This window comes from Amaranthus tricolor, chromosome 6 (assembly GCF_026212465.1).
Source record: "Amaranthus tricolor cultivar Red isolate AtriRed21 chromosome 6, ASM2621246v1, whole genome shotgun sequence".
In the NCBI taxonomy this organism is placed as follows: Eukaryota; Viridiplantae; Streptophyta; class Magnoliopsida; order Caryophyllales; family Amaranthaceae; genus Amaranthus; species Amaranthus tricolor.
In genome coordinates, this window is record NC_080052.1 from 25,181,461 (window position 1) to 25,195,297 (window position 13,837).

General features: G+C 35.5%; 2 protein-coding genes across 4 annotated transcripts; both read left to right on the top strand.

The window, feature by feature from the left end:
* The first annotated feature begins 968 nt into the window (after positions 1 to 968).
* Positions 969 to 7,833, top strand: LOC130815164 (BTB/POZ domain-containing protein At1g30440-like). Of its 3 annotated transcripts, XM_057681539.1 has the most exons (5): positions 1,069 to 1,678; positions 2,801 to 2,969; positions 3,624 to 3,693; positions 4,748 to 5,971; positions 6,941 to 7,833. In XM_057681539.1, exons 2-5 carry the CDS (start codon positions 2,947 to 2,949, stop codon positions 7,475 to 7,477), a joined length of 1,854 nt encoding a protein of 617 aa, XP_057537522.1. In that variant the 5' UTR covers positions 1,069 to 1,678; positions 2,801 to 2,946; the 3' UTR covers positions 7,478 to 7,833. The 3 variants fall into 3 exon arrangements, with proteins under 3 accessions (XP_057537521.1, XP_057537522.1, XP_057537520.1); XM_057681538.1 differs by lacking the exon at positions 2,801 to 2,969 and having other exon boundaries at positions 969 to 1,678; XM_057681537.1 differs by lacking the exons at positions 1,069 to 1,678; positions 2,801 to 2,969 and adding an exon at positions 2,992 to 3,286.
* A 4,870-nt stretch (positions 7,834 to 12,703) lies between these two features.
* Positions 12,704 to 13,826, top strand: LOC130815706 (protein MAIN-LIKE 1-like). The gene is made up of 2 exons (XM_057682193.1): positions 12,704 to 12,836; positions 12,916 to 13,826. Exon 2 carries the CDS (start codon positions 12,921 to 12,923, stop codon positions 13,824 to 13,826), a length of 906 nt encoding a protein of 301 aa, XP_057538176.1. The 5' UTR covers positions 12,704 to 12,836; positions 12,916 to 12,920.
* The last annotated feature ends 11 nt before the right edge of the window (positions 13,827 to 13,837 follow it).

The following is a 13,837-nucleotide window of genomic DNA, read 5'->3' on the forward strand; positions in this document are numbered from 1 at the left end:
TTAATCAAGTCAAACCCTAAACCACCTACCTCGATCCAATAACGTTCTAAAATAACTACCCACTACTCATTATAACCTACCACTCAACCATCATATCCATGATTCTCACATTATTCAACATCCAACCTCCATTCTACCATTATAAATATATGTTGTATACATTATTTGCATCCGACTAAGCTTATATATTCCTATTGCTACTACACAAAAATATATCGCCCTCCTACTTACAATCTATACTTAACCAAATATTTTTTCATGATTTGAACTCATCCGATAATCCGTTAGTCTGGCATTCATTAATTATCATATATTCATTACTTTCTGTTTTCCGATCTGACTTGAGCGTTGGAGGGGTTTTTCGGAAAATCACCCATGGCAAGGCTGAAGTTGTATTGCAGGGTTTTAGGTCTCATCAGTGGAAAGATCATAAGCACTTTCAACATATTGACAATTATACCCAATTATACTTATCTCTAGGTATTTTAAGTGTCTTTTGCACTTTCTCTTTTGATTACCGAAACAAATGTAAACAATCATGTTTTTAAAGCTAATGCTAGTAAGCGTGTTTACGTTTTTATAAACAATCAATTATTCTCAAAACTCCAAAAAGAATAAAATAAGAGAATTCTTTTGTATTATCCTATTTGATATTTTATCACTATTTATAATTATTTTTAATATATATTTTTATTTTTAATCTATAAATTAGAACATAATTAAATAAATTCTTATTTTATTAGTAAAGTAAATTTTTAAAATATAACCTTTTTTTATTTTCATTACTAACAGTTGAAAATATTTAAAATTTAAATAGTACATTAATAAATATGCCAAATTAAATATGACAATAATAGTGAATAACTGAATAATAAAGTCACCACCCTGCTTAACCCAACAAACCCAACCAATAAGGATGATTTGTGTACAGTTATTTACCATGACCTCTTTCAAACCAACACACAGTGACAGTGACAATGTCAGTGACAGTGACAATGTCAGTGACAGTGCGTAAGTGACAGTCATATTTTACTGCTTAAGGTCCCCAGTCCTATTGTCTTCCTTCGTGGTTGTATTATTACTTTCTCTCTTTCATGGCGTCATTTAATGTTTTTTAATCCCATTTTTACAAACCACAAAAAAGACGCACCAAAAACTCTGCCCTTTTTGTTCCCCTCTTTCCCCTCCTTTTTTTCCCTCTAATCATTACTACACTCTACACTCCTATTCTTTCTTTTTATAACGTCTTATATTGGAAATCTTCTATATTTTTTTAGAGGCTTTGTTGGGTTTTAGATTTTCAACTTAAAAGGAAGAATTTAAGAGTTAGGTTTGACCTAATTTCTGGGTTTTTTTTCTCTATTTTGATGGGTTGTTTTTGGTAAGATAGGTTAGTTTTTTGATTCTGCAGTGTGAGTTATGAATTGGGTTAAGGGTTGTTTTGGGTAAGATAGGTTAGATTTTGATTTGGGTTTTGCTTCTTTCTCGTCTGCAGGGTGTATTATGAATTGGGTTAAGGGTAATTTTGATTTCCTTGCTAAATTTAAGGCCTAAATTGGAGTATTATCATTTTGAGGCAGTATAAAGCTTGTGCATTATTTGCTGCCATTGTGGCAATAATGGCTTGTATGAAATTGGGATCTAAAAATGATGCATTTCAGAGAAAAGGGCAGGCTTGGTATGTTTTCTCAAACCTCAAATTTTCATTTTCTGTTTTTAGAATTCAAATTTCAATGTATTTGTTTTAAATTGTATTAGCATTATTGTTGCTCTTCTAATTTTGATTTAGTGAGCTCTAAGCTTTAGCTTTGTTTGGACTTTGTTCTTATGGCTTCCTCTAATGTGATACAACTTGAAGATTTTTTCTTAACTTTTCTTATAAAGCAAGTACTTTAGTTGCGAACTTCTGTAGGTCGTTTGGTGTGATGGCATTGGAGAACCTGATGACTTTAAAGACATAATCATAGTCATCAACCCACTATTCCTACAAAGTTAGGGTATGGGGGAAAAGTAGCAGACATATCATGTCCGTTCCCCCTCGAACTAGACAGCAAAGAAGAATGCACGCTGTCAATTAAACCCCAATCCTGATGGCTTCCGGATGACAAATTATTATCCATCAACTTTGGTTGCGGGTTTATGTATTTCTTGATGTTCGTTTTGGTGTTATCGAGTGAATTTATCTTTGTAATCTTCCTTTGGAATTGAGAATACATTGTAGTGTTCAATTTTCGAAACACCTTGCTCGTCGCCTAAACCTATGTAGGAGTTGTGAACCGGGCTTTGTTTTAGAAATTGGATCTATTTTCTTGTTTGTGTATAACATACTGTTGTACTACTCTTGTGAGAGACCGTCTCTTGGTGAGACGATCTCAAAACAAGAAGTCCATATGCTAATAATTTGTATCATTGAGCTATTCAACCCATAGGCCCGTCTCACTGTGAGACCTCTCATCCACAAGTTTGTGCAGACTGTTAGGTGTTATAATAGTGTTTAGTGGTTTGCTTGGTCCTTTCCTTGATTCTTCATTTTGTTACAGAATTCTTTTATCAGGATAGCCGACAGAGTCATTCTACTTATCTTGAAACATTTTTCTATTGAAATGAAGTAGAGGGATGGATAAAAGAATTATGTGATATATTCTCACTAGTGGACTTGATATCATAATTTGAATGAGAATTAAGGAGCAAATCGTGTTATGTGTCTATATGTGCTTATAATGTGAAAATTGAAAGTAAATGCAAGATTCTTTTAACTTTAAGAACATGTTTCATCAGAATCATGTTCTTTGAACTGCAGCTTGATGCTCAATGACTTCAGGGCAATGTCCTTACCTTTGGATTTCTGAGCGCATTGCTGCTTGACGGTTGCATGTATTGGACACTTGTATCCATGCTTCAGCTAACTGTCGGATGTGGATAGTTTAAAGGTTTTGAGTAGAAGTAATGCTAAATGGATGTCTAATGAGGTGAAGTCTGCTTGTATAAAGTATCATGAGTACAAAATACTTTACTCGGGATCATAGTGTAAAAACAACGATGCATCATATCGCGTCGGCCGCGTTGTAAAGGTTTTGAAAATAATGAACCGATATTTCCTGCAGTATAAAGGTGTTTTACAGTGTCTTGGACAGTATGATATCTTTTGGTTTTGCCCGATATTTAGGCATCATGATGAACGCATCACTCCCGTTAGCGCAATACCGTTTCATTACGGTAATCGCGACCGTTACTTTATTTTTACTCTATGCTCAGGAGTGCATCATTGGAGAAGTGAGAATATATGGTTAGTGAATAGTGGTGGGTTTTTTCTTATTCGAACAAACCTGTTATGTTAGCCTTGGCAGTTTTTAGTCATTACATAGCAAACTATGATCCATAGTTTTCAGAAGTACTCCCTTTTGGTGGGCATAGGAAACTTCACGAGTTCACGAGATGGTTTAGTATTTGTTTTACTAGCTGAAGGTTATATATGCATGAGATGCTAATTCATGAACTTATTCATCATGTCCATCACAAAAGAAACTTACATGAGCAGTGTTGGCTATTCAATGCTTATATCTTTGTGAATCAAATCTGTTGCCTGATTTTGCTATTTGATTTCTGTTCTTGACAAATCATAGGTTCTGCACAACTGGTCTTCCAAGCGACATTACCGTTGAAGTTGGCGAGATGTCATTCCACCTTCACAAGGTAATTTGCGTCCTTTTTATTTTTCTGATGGCATACTTCTTTTAAATGCTTCCAGTGAAAAAACAGTTTGTCGATATGATGATTGCTTCATTTTGTTTTTCCTGCCTGCAATTTGTGAAAGCGTTCGATCTCAAAATTGTCATTGTTTTTTAAAAGTTCGGTTGTTATACAATTGGGTTAACGTGGTAGACCTATATTAGTGTTATTTACTACTCCCTCTTTTCCAACTTAGTAGTAACATATTCCTTTTTATGCCACCGCAAATTAGTTGCAATATTTTGTTATATAGTAAACTCTTACCTATCATACCTTAAAAATCAACCTAAAAGGAAGGGGATGGATTTGGAGGGATAAGGAATTTCCTTGTTTGGATAACAAAATGGTAGAGAATAGATTTGGAGGGAAGGGATTTGAAGGGATTGGATGGATATTTTTTTGTTAAGGTATTAATCTTTACAAGTTGAAAAGATTTGAAGGGAAAACTCTTATCTCCCTTCCCTCCCCTCCCTCCCCTTCCCTCCTAAACAAACAAGAATTTCTAACTTCCATTTTTCTTTCCTTCCTTTCCCTTCCCTTCCCTCCCTTTTCTTTCTTTTCTCTCCAAAGTTGTTATCCAAACATAGTGTCCACTCTTCTTGATTTGTTGCTCAACGAAAGTAGAGGTAAGAGGTGAATAAGCTAGAAATCACTCCACCAACACAGAATCAAAATGCGTTGAACACTTGCTTATTCTTGTTGCTGTTCATAACACAGTTATGCTAGATTCAATTTTAATTACTTAATTTTTCACATACTTGGTTGTCAACATGAAGACAAAGTTCATTACCTAGAATTGATCTTGATGAAGTTCCCTTCATGATTTGGGGCTCAATAACATGAATGTCCTTGTCATTTGATTTGAGCATGTACTCAGTTTGCAATTTCAATTTTTACCAAGTTTTTCCACATATGTTTATGATTTATAATGAATGCCGTCCCAAAATAGAATCCCAAAAGGAACCTTTTACATCGTTTGGTGCTATTCCTGACATTTTTTTAAATATATTTGACGCAGTTTCCTCTACTCTCACGAAGTGGTTTCATGGAAAGATTAATTGCACAATCTGATAAAGAAAACGAGGGTTCCGTTATAAGCTTAAGTGATTTACCCGGTGGAGCTAAAATCTTTGAACTTGTTGCTAAATTCTGCTATGGGGTAAAACTTGAACTTACAGCCTCAAATGTTGTATACTTACGTTGTGCCGCTGAATTCCTCGAGATGACTGAGGAGTATGGAGAAGGTAATCTAATACATCAAACCGAAAATTTCTTGACTCAAGGTGTCCTTAAAAGCTGGAAAGAGTCTTTGAGAGCTCTTCAAACCTGTGACGATGTACTTTCCTATGCTGATCAACTCAACATTACAACGAGATGTATTGAATCGTTGGCTGTCAAAGCCAGCACTGATCCCAATTTATTTGGCTGGCCAATCGTGGAACATGGTGGGCCATTGCAAAGTCCGGGTGGCAGTGTTTTGTGGAACGGTATTAGCACAGGTGCTAGACCCAAAAGTTCAAGCTCGGATTGGTGGTATGACGATGTGTCAACTCTGAGTTTCTCGTTGTACAAGAGGCTGATAACCGCCATGGAATACCGGGGCATTAAGCCAGAAATAATTTATGGTTCTGTTGCTAATTATGCCAGAAAATACCTTCCTTGTTTGAACCGGCGTCAGGGTGTAGGTGAATCGAGCTCTCGCCTTGGCCCTCCATCAATGACAAGCCCACCTTCTGAAGAAGACCAGAAGCTATTGGTTGAAGAGATTGACCAGTTGCTTCCCATGCAGAAGGGACTTGTGTCGACAAAGCTCCTTGTTGGGCTCCTGCGAACAGCCATGATACTTAAAGCCGACACAACTTGCGTATTGTCTTTAGAGAAGAGAGTCGGAATGCAGCTTGATCAAGCAAATTTGGAAGATCTTCTGATACCCAACTTCTCTTATTCAATGGAAACTCTATATAATGTCGATTGTGTACAAAGGATTCTCGAGCATTTTTTGTCCATGGATCATGCTGATGGTGATGCTTCTTCTTGCTCCATTGATGATGGTCGATTGATGGGTTCACCTTCTTTGACACCTATCACAATGATTGCTAAATTGATTGACGGATACCTTGCCGAGGTGGCACCCGATATCAATCTGAAGCTTCCTAAATTTCAAAACCTTGCTGCTGCTGTTCCCGAGTATGCTAGACCCTTGGATGATGGACTTTATCGTGCTATTGACATTTACCTCAAGGTAAATTCTTATAGCCTAAAGGTTTAAATTTTATGATTATTGCATCTCTTGTCATGGATTATGTCGATTTGAAATCAAATTCTCACTCGTCCTAAAACATGAGCAGAGCTCAAAGGGATATATTTGAGGTATGGGTTATGACAAAGGATCTAATATGTGACTGGTATAATTTTCTACCCATCTGTAGAGATGTGGCTAATGAGTCATAGTCTTTTGTTAGAAGATCAAATGACAATCACCTCTATGAGATGGTCCGGAAGGATAAAGTAAAGTTACATTCATATGAATTTCTCCCCCACCGTTAGCACAAAGCAACAAAAAACTTTATGTTTTGCATTTGGTAGACTGCCTCATAAGAATAGTTGTACTATTATCTGTTGAAAATAACCCACATGTGATTCCACATCGAAGAATTAGAGAAAGGTTGATTAACATATATACTTAGGGGTGGAAACTCATTGGGTTTATGTGCAATAAACTCTCTTCTTGTGTGGGTCTTGTGTACAATCCCAAATTAATCATTATCGACGGACTCATTTTAAATAACTCAAATACACGTCTTCCCTTGAGTTTGCTACCAACGGTATATGTAGGAGGTAGTTTAGTTGATGAGAGAATAAGACAAAAAAGTTGAATTGTGTCTATGACATTGAAAGACCAAAAGTGATAAATGTGTGGATTAGAATTAAAGAAGCTGGCGCCGTGGCAGTGACCATTTCCGTAAAGAGAAATGTAGCAAATTAAGTGGAATATTATAGCAAACTCAGAGTGACAGAGTGACAGAGGGAGTATAAAGCAACTACTTCATCTCTTCCCCTGTTATCTGCATTTTTGTTCCTCATTTTCTTCTCCCTTCCGCTCTCCCCTCCCTCCCTCATTGGTAATTATGTTTATTTGTGTGTGTATTTATTTATAGCGAGGCCTACTCTATTTTTTTCTATACTAATGATTTTTTTATAAAATTTGCAGTCACACCCTTGCTTATCAGACTCAGATAGAGAACAACTTTGCAGGCTGATGGACTGTCAAAAGCTTTCCTTAGAAGCGTGCACGCATGCTGCGCAAAACGAAAGATTACCCTTAAGAATAGTTGTACAAGTTCTGTTCTTCGAGCAATTGCAGCTAAGAAACTCAATCGCCGGCTGCTTCCTGGTTTCTGAAAATCTCGAAGGCTCGAGACAGTTGAGAAGTGGGATGGCAGGATCCAACGAAGGAGGTTGGGCGACAGCAATGCGAGAGAATCAAGTATTGAAGGTTGGAATGGATAGCATGAGAATGCGGGTTTCTGAACTTGAGAAAGAGTGCTCAAACATGAGGCAAGAAATCGAAAAACTCGGTCTAGTGAAAGGCTCTAGCACTTGGGGTAATGTCTCAAAGAAATTTGGTTTCCGATTGAAGTCTCAAATGTGCAGTGCTGAACACGGATCAGTTAGTAACCATAGTATTGGGAGTGGAAAACCCGAGAAGTTGAAGGAAAGACATCGGAAGCACAAAAAGAACCTATAATCGTCTGTCTGTTCGAGCCTCCGACCCTTTTTCATCGTCAACATTTCTCGAGTTACTTGATCGGTTTCTGAAGTGTAGTGTGATTGATTCCATCCTTTAATCTCGTGACCACAACTTACGTACAAATCGTATTAATCTCCGTGAATTACTTGTGTATTCTTGGTAGGGCATCTAGTGAAAAGTGTTGTAAGATTTGTGTTGTGATATAGTAGTACTATTGAACTATTCTGCATTTCTGCTACATGCTTTCATCTTTGAATACAATTGGTAGCACAGAAAGCCAATATGTGCTTTAAACAATGACTCAAATTCTCACTACGATTTATCAAATAAATTAATTTTCTGAATTTAGAATATTGAGATTTATGAAATTACAAGCATTTTTTAATGCAAAATATAGAATCTACTGGTATATATGCCCGTGCAATGTATGGATTAGTACGTATGTAAATATGTATAAAAAATGTAATTAGACATAAACTATTGATGACGACGTGTGATTGTGATAAATTCTAAAAGAAAAGATATTTAAAACATCATCATTATTTGAATGAAATCGATTTATATGGAAAACAATTAGTTTTAGTGAGATTTAATTTATGCAAGATACTCATACTACTATCTAATAAAAAATATTTTAAATTAATTTTACAAGAGAAGATTATATTTTCATTGATGTTTTAATGACAAAAATAAATGATTATAATTAAAAAAAAAAAATAAAATTTAGTAGCTTTAAGAGAAATTTGAGTTGAATAAGAAATCTTTAATTCCTATATTTTATAAAGTTGGATATTGTACAACTACTATACATTGAAAAATTGATTAAAAAATAAAATGATGTACTTGAATTAAATATATATCCAATCTCCAATCGATAAAAATATAAATAATGAGAAAAGATTAAAAAAGGCTAGAAAATGAAAGAATGAGTATATTATAGTAGTGGGAAAATATATTCTGTAATATTCGTAATATTTAAAAAAATTTTAAAAAATAAAATAAAAATAAAAATAAAAATAGAAAAAATTAAATAATTAATAATTTAAAATACAGAAAATTAAATTAAAGAAACATTGTTAAAAAAAACTGCCGACATGTATTATTATTTCTGCTACCTGATACAATGTTTGGTCTTCTTTCTATTTGTTGTGATCCAAGTAGAAAGGGTGTGCACACTAGGATTACCTGAGAGTTGAGACTACTCTGCTGGCCTTAAATTATTTGGGTGACGACCTCTTGATGAAGTAAGTATAGGGATAAAGCCTCGGCCTACTGATGTTCTCGTTCCCTCAAAGTAATAATTGGATATGTGTGTTGTCATTATTAAATATCAAATAAATTAATTGGTTTATGTGATGTTATATTGTTTTCATAAATTGATTTTTAAATTTAGCTTTATATTATTTTCCAAAATTATTTTCAACTCGATTATAATTTATATTTCTTAAACTATTTCAAACTTAACTGTTTTACGGAATGGAGTTAGAATTACTCAATTTTCTGATTTTGGGAGTTTTTCCTTTGTTTTCTTGTATTTTTATTTTTGTAGGTTATTGATCGTGTGAGAATCGTGGAGTGAGGGTCACCTAGAAAGCTTTTATTAGAGTCATGTCTCAGTTAAAATATCACTTTTAGCTGTAAAGTTGTTTAGTTGTTAAATTGTATAGAATTATTTTATAGTTGTTTAGTTGTTAAATTGTATAGAATTATTTTATAGTTGTTTAGCCTTATATTTATTTCTTATCAGAAATAGATGTGACGGTAACGCTCCTATGATTAGGATATGTTTTTCCTTAAAAACGCTTATTAAAATTTAAACTAATTATGGGGGTATTACATATTCAATTCTCCTACTTTTTTTTAAAATAATCTAATATTTCATTATAAAAATGTCATACAATATCTACAACAGACAACTTATATTAATCTTATAAGAGAAACTTTATAAAAAAGCAAATTTATTATATTATCATAAATTAGTAGGCATTTATTAAAACACATATACAATAAGTAACCATTGCCAAATTATTGTATATTATGATACTTTCATTTGAAATTTTATAGCTATTTTATTATATCGTATAATTTTACTTTTTGTTAGAATATAGAAGTATGTTTGTTCAATTGAGAAAGACAGCAGAATAAAATAATTATACTAATGTAGTATGGAAGACTAAAGCGTGAAGGGTTGACTTGTTTAATGCGCTACAAAGAATGGGTGGCTTTTGGGTATATCAGATAGCCGATCGCTTAGGGCTCTCGAAATAAGGGACCTCAAATATTAAATGGTTGCTCTGCCCTTACTACAAAGTTGTATTGATGTTGTACTTTTGTTTTTCAATTAAGATATTACAAGTTAACCCAAAAATTAAGATATGTATAACTATTTTTGTTGTTTTTTTGTTTTTGATTTATTGATTGATTAAATAAAAAATTTGTTTGATGAATGATTTTTAAGCCAAAGGCAAAAGACTACTCACTTATTGTCCGTTTTATTTTCCAATTACAATTCAGTAATTGTAATAATATTATATCGTGTGCGAATCAAATACTCCTTCCAATTTATCAGTAATGTCTTTTTTTTTTTGAATGTTATTTATTTTTTACTCTTAATTTATATTTTATTACTAATTTATAAGTTAAAATATAGTCAAGTAAAATTTTATTTAATTCGTCTTAATGCAAAAATTATTCATATTAATTTTTTATAATATTTAATTATGCATAAATAAAAATATTAAAAATTAAATAAATATATTAAATAAAATGTATAAAGCAAATAACAGAATCTATTCCCAATCTATGGCCAAAATAAAAAAAAATTCCCACTTTCCTTAAAATGGGAAAGTATTTCCAAGTTTACCGTCCACGTAGGATTGCTTTGAGAAATTTTTTTTTTTTTTTTTAAATAAAACCGCTACATGAAATGGCGGTTTTATTCATGCATCTGAAGTAAAACGCCATCTGAGATGGCGGTTTGGTTAAGTGAATTTTTTTTTTTTAAAAAAAAAATACAAATTAATATGTGGAGTAAACCGCCACTTGAAGTGGCGGTTTGGTATCAATACAAAACAACAGCTTCCTTCGACATTTTTCACAATTCATTTTGCTCTTCTTGCTTCTTGCCGGTATAACCCTAAAAAAAAAAAATTTCTTCACTCTCATTTACTTTAAATTTACAATTACTCTCATTCCACTAAACTAATCAACTACATTCCCATCTTCTCCTTGTGTACTAGTTTATTTTCATCCTCATTTAAGGTATGAATAAAACCCTAATTTTTGTTCAATATGCAAATTGTTTATTTTGTTCATTATTGTTTTGAATTGAAGTTATAAAAACGTTAAATGTTTGTTACATTCTATTGTTTTCATGATTTATGCTTACGTTTTACACATTTGTAGTTGAATTTTAGGATTTGTTTTGTATGCATATAAAGTGTTTGATGAAATGCTTCAATGAAAGTTTATTACTTTGTAGGGTTAGTTTAATGGTTTTTGTATATATTCATGCTATTTTTAGCTACTAGGGGTGAAATGAACTTTCTAACAAGTGTTGTAATACCTTAATATCACAAATTCTTGTATTCAAATTTACACTTCCGTTACTCACATTCAACAATTAAGTGTATGTGAAATCAAATGAAAAATATGTTTGTACTTGCAGAATATGGATCATTATCCCGTTATAGTGTATTGGGGTGGGGAAGTAAGTTATACTGGATCCGATGTTGGATATAATGGAGGATTAAATACAGTGATGTTTATCCATCGTCAAAATACGACTTTTGAGGTGTTTGTTAGCAAAGTGTATGATGTAATTGGTTGTGATCGCAACTCTTATATGTTAAAAATGGAGATGAAATACCCGGTGACTGGGAAAAATGTGTTAGTCCCTATGAAGAATGATGAAAGCATAAGTGCTCTTGCTTATGCGGCATCACAAGCCCCTGGAACGGCAATGGAGGTTTATGTTGAATTGGTTGCAAATTTGGATAATGCGAGGGAAGTCATGACTAGCATGGAACTTCCAGAATCAGGTCCTAGTGTACGCCATGATACATTCACAGAAATGTTAAGTAACCCGAATTACGTTAGTGAGCACTTGGATGAGTTTACCTCTCCAACTCATTCACGTGGCATTGGTGGTGGTGTAATGAACACCTTTTCCACGAGTCACTTGGGTAGGCTTAATGCGAACGAGGTTGACTCTTTAGATCAGGAGGATGAGCATATTGATTCGATTCAGAAGAGGATGATGAAAGAAGAGAAGCTCTAGATGCAGCGATTAGAGATGGTGCTCCATCTCAAGATTGGCTTAGAATTGATGAGGTTGATCAAAGATTGATTGATGCATGGATGACTTGGAACGACGACAACTCCATGAATGAAAATGGAGACTTTAGGATAGGGCAAGAGTTTAGCTCCTTAGACCACCTTAAGAAGAATGTTAAAGCATGGGCGATTTCTAACAATAGAAACTTCCGTGTAATTGAGTCGGAGCCTTCAAAGTACGTTGTCCAATGCACTAATGCGGAGGATATAGGTTGTGAATGGAGGATGCGAGCTGTTATGACCGCAACGGGTTCATTTAAGATTGTGCGATACAAGGGTCATAATCAAGATTGCTCAGTACATTACAGTGATGACCATCCCCTCCTTACTTCTGAATTTGTTGCTGATCTACAAACATGTCTGAAGCGTTCAACGGCGTTATGAAAGGGGCCAGGTCACTCCTAATCACTTCATTAGTTAGGATGACATTCTTCCGGGTAAACGAATACTTTGCCACAAGGAGGGATCTAGGGAGAAACAGATTAGACAATGGACATGTGTATGCGAAGAAACCAAGTGATACGATTGATAAGAATGCTGAAAAAGCACGCTTTCATGATGTTAGGATATATGACACAGTGCGTGGGATATTTGAGGTCACCACTGGTTGTGGCAATAGGATAGCGGGAAAAGGTGGAAAATCCTACATGGTTGACCTCACAGCAACATCATGCACATGTCAGAAACCAACCATCTTCAAGTTACCGTGCTCACATGTTCTTGCAGTCTGCGGAGCTCGTAACATATCGTATGATGCTTTTGTGGACCCTTCATTTCGCACGTGCAAATACGTATCGACATATAAGAAGTCTTTCATGCCCGTTCCAGACATGTTCACTTGCGATCCTTGGAATGGTCCTATAGTTGTTCCAGATCCCTCAACGAAGCGTGGAAAGGGTCGTCCGCGGTCAACTCGTTTACGGAACGAAATGGATGCACCGTTGACGCGTCCTCGAAACACGTGTAGCTTTTGTGGATTTAGTGGGCATAATAAGAAAACATGCCCTCGAAGGTCAAGAAAGTATGTTTTTTTTTTTTTTAATAATATGTTGCATCTAATAATATTTATATGATTATTATAACACTTATGTATGTAACAGCGATCATGGTGATGCCGGGCCCAGTTGATCCATCAGTGCTTACGCTTCAGGCGACCCACAGGAGCGTAGCTGCATGGGAGGGCTCCACTACCCAATTGGTTACTCGTCAGCACTACCAGGCGAGTACGTTACGGTGGGAGGTGGATGACAGGGTGTTAGACGTAGTCGAGCTAGCTGGTTTCAGATACATTCACCGGTTGTTGGGCGGGGGCTTGGAGCTCGATCGAGCTCTTATCACTGCATTGGTGGAGAGGTGGAGGCCAGAGACACATACATTCCACCTCACAGTTGGCGAGGCAACGATCACGTTGCAAGATGTGGCAGTTATCATGGGACTACCGGTTGAAGGACAAGCAGTCATTGGTCATGGGGAGGGAAATTGGCCAGCATTAGTACATGAGCTGCTAGGGGTTAGGCCGGAAAACCCTCAAGACCCCACCCAGCCCAAGATCATCGTTGGATCGTCATTGAAGCTGACTTGGCTCCGACAGCATTTTAGCGCGCTTGAGGATGATGCAGATGATGTGACGGTTGACAGACATGCCCGCGCTTACATCTTGTACCTGTTTGGATGCATCTTGTTTCCAGATAAGAGCGGCGACTCGGTACAGCTGATCTATCTCCCTCTACTGGGAGATTTGGAGCGCGTAGATGAGTACAGTTGGGGAAGTGCTACCCTGGCGTATCTGTATCGTAACTTATGTCGAGCATCTCGTAAGGGTGCCAAGGACATTGGTGGATGCTTGATGTTATTACAGATATGGTCATGGGAGCACATTCATATAGGGAGGCCAATTATTCGGACGGTTCGACCGGATGGGCAAAATGATCAGGAAGATGACGCGGATGATTTTGAACCGATATTAGGGTCACAGCATCGGCGCGGGGTGGATCCTTTGGCAGTAAGGTAGCAACACTCAAT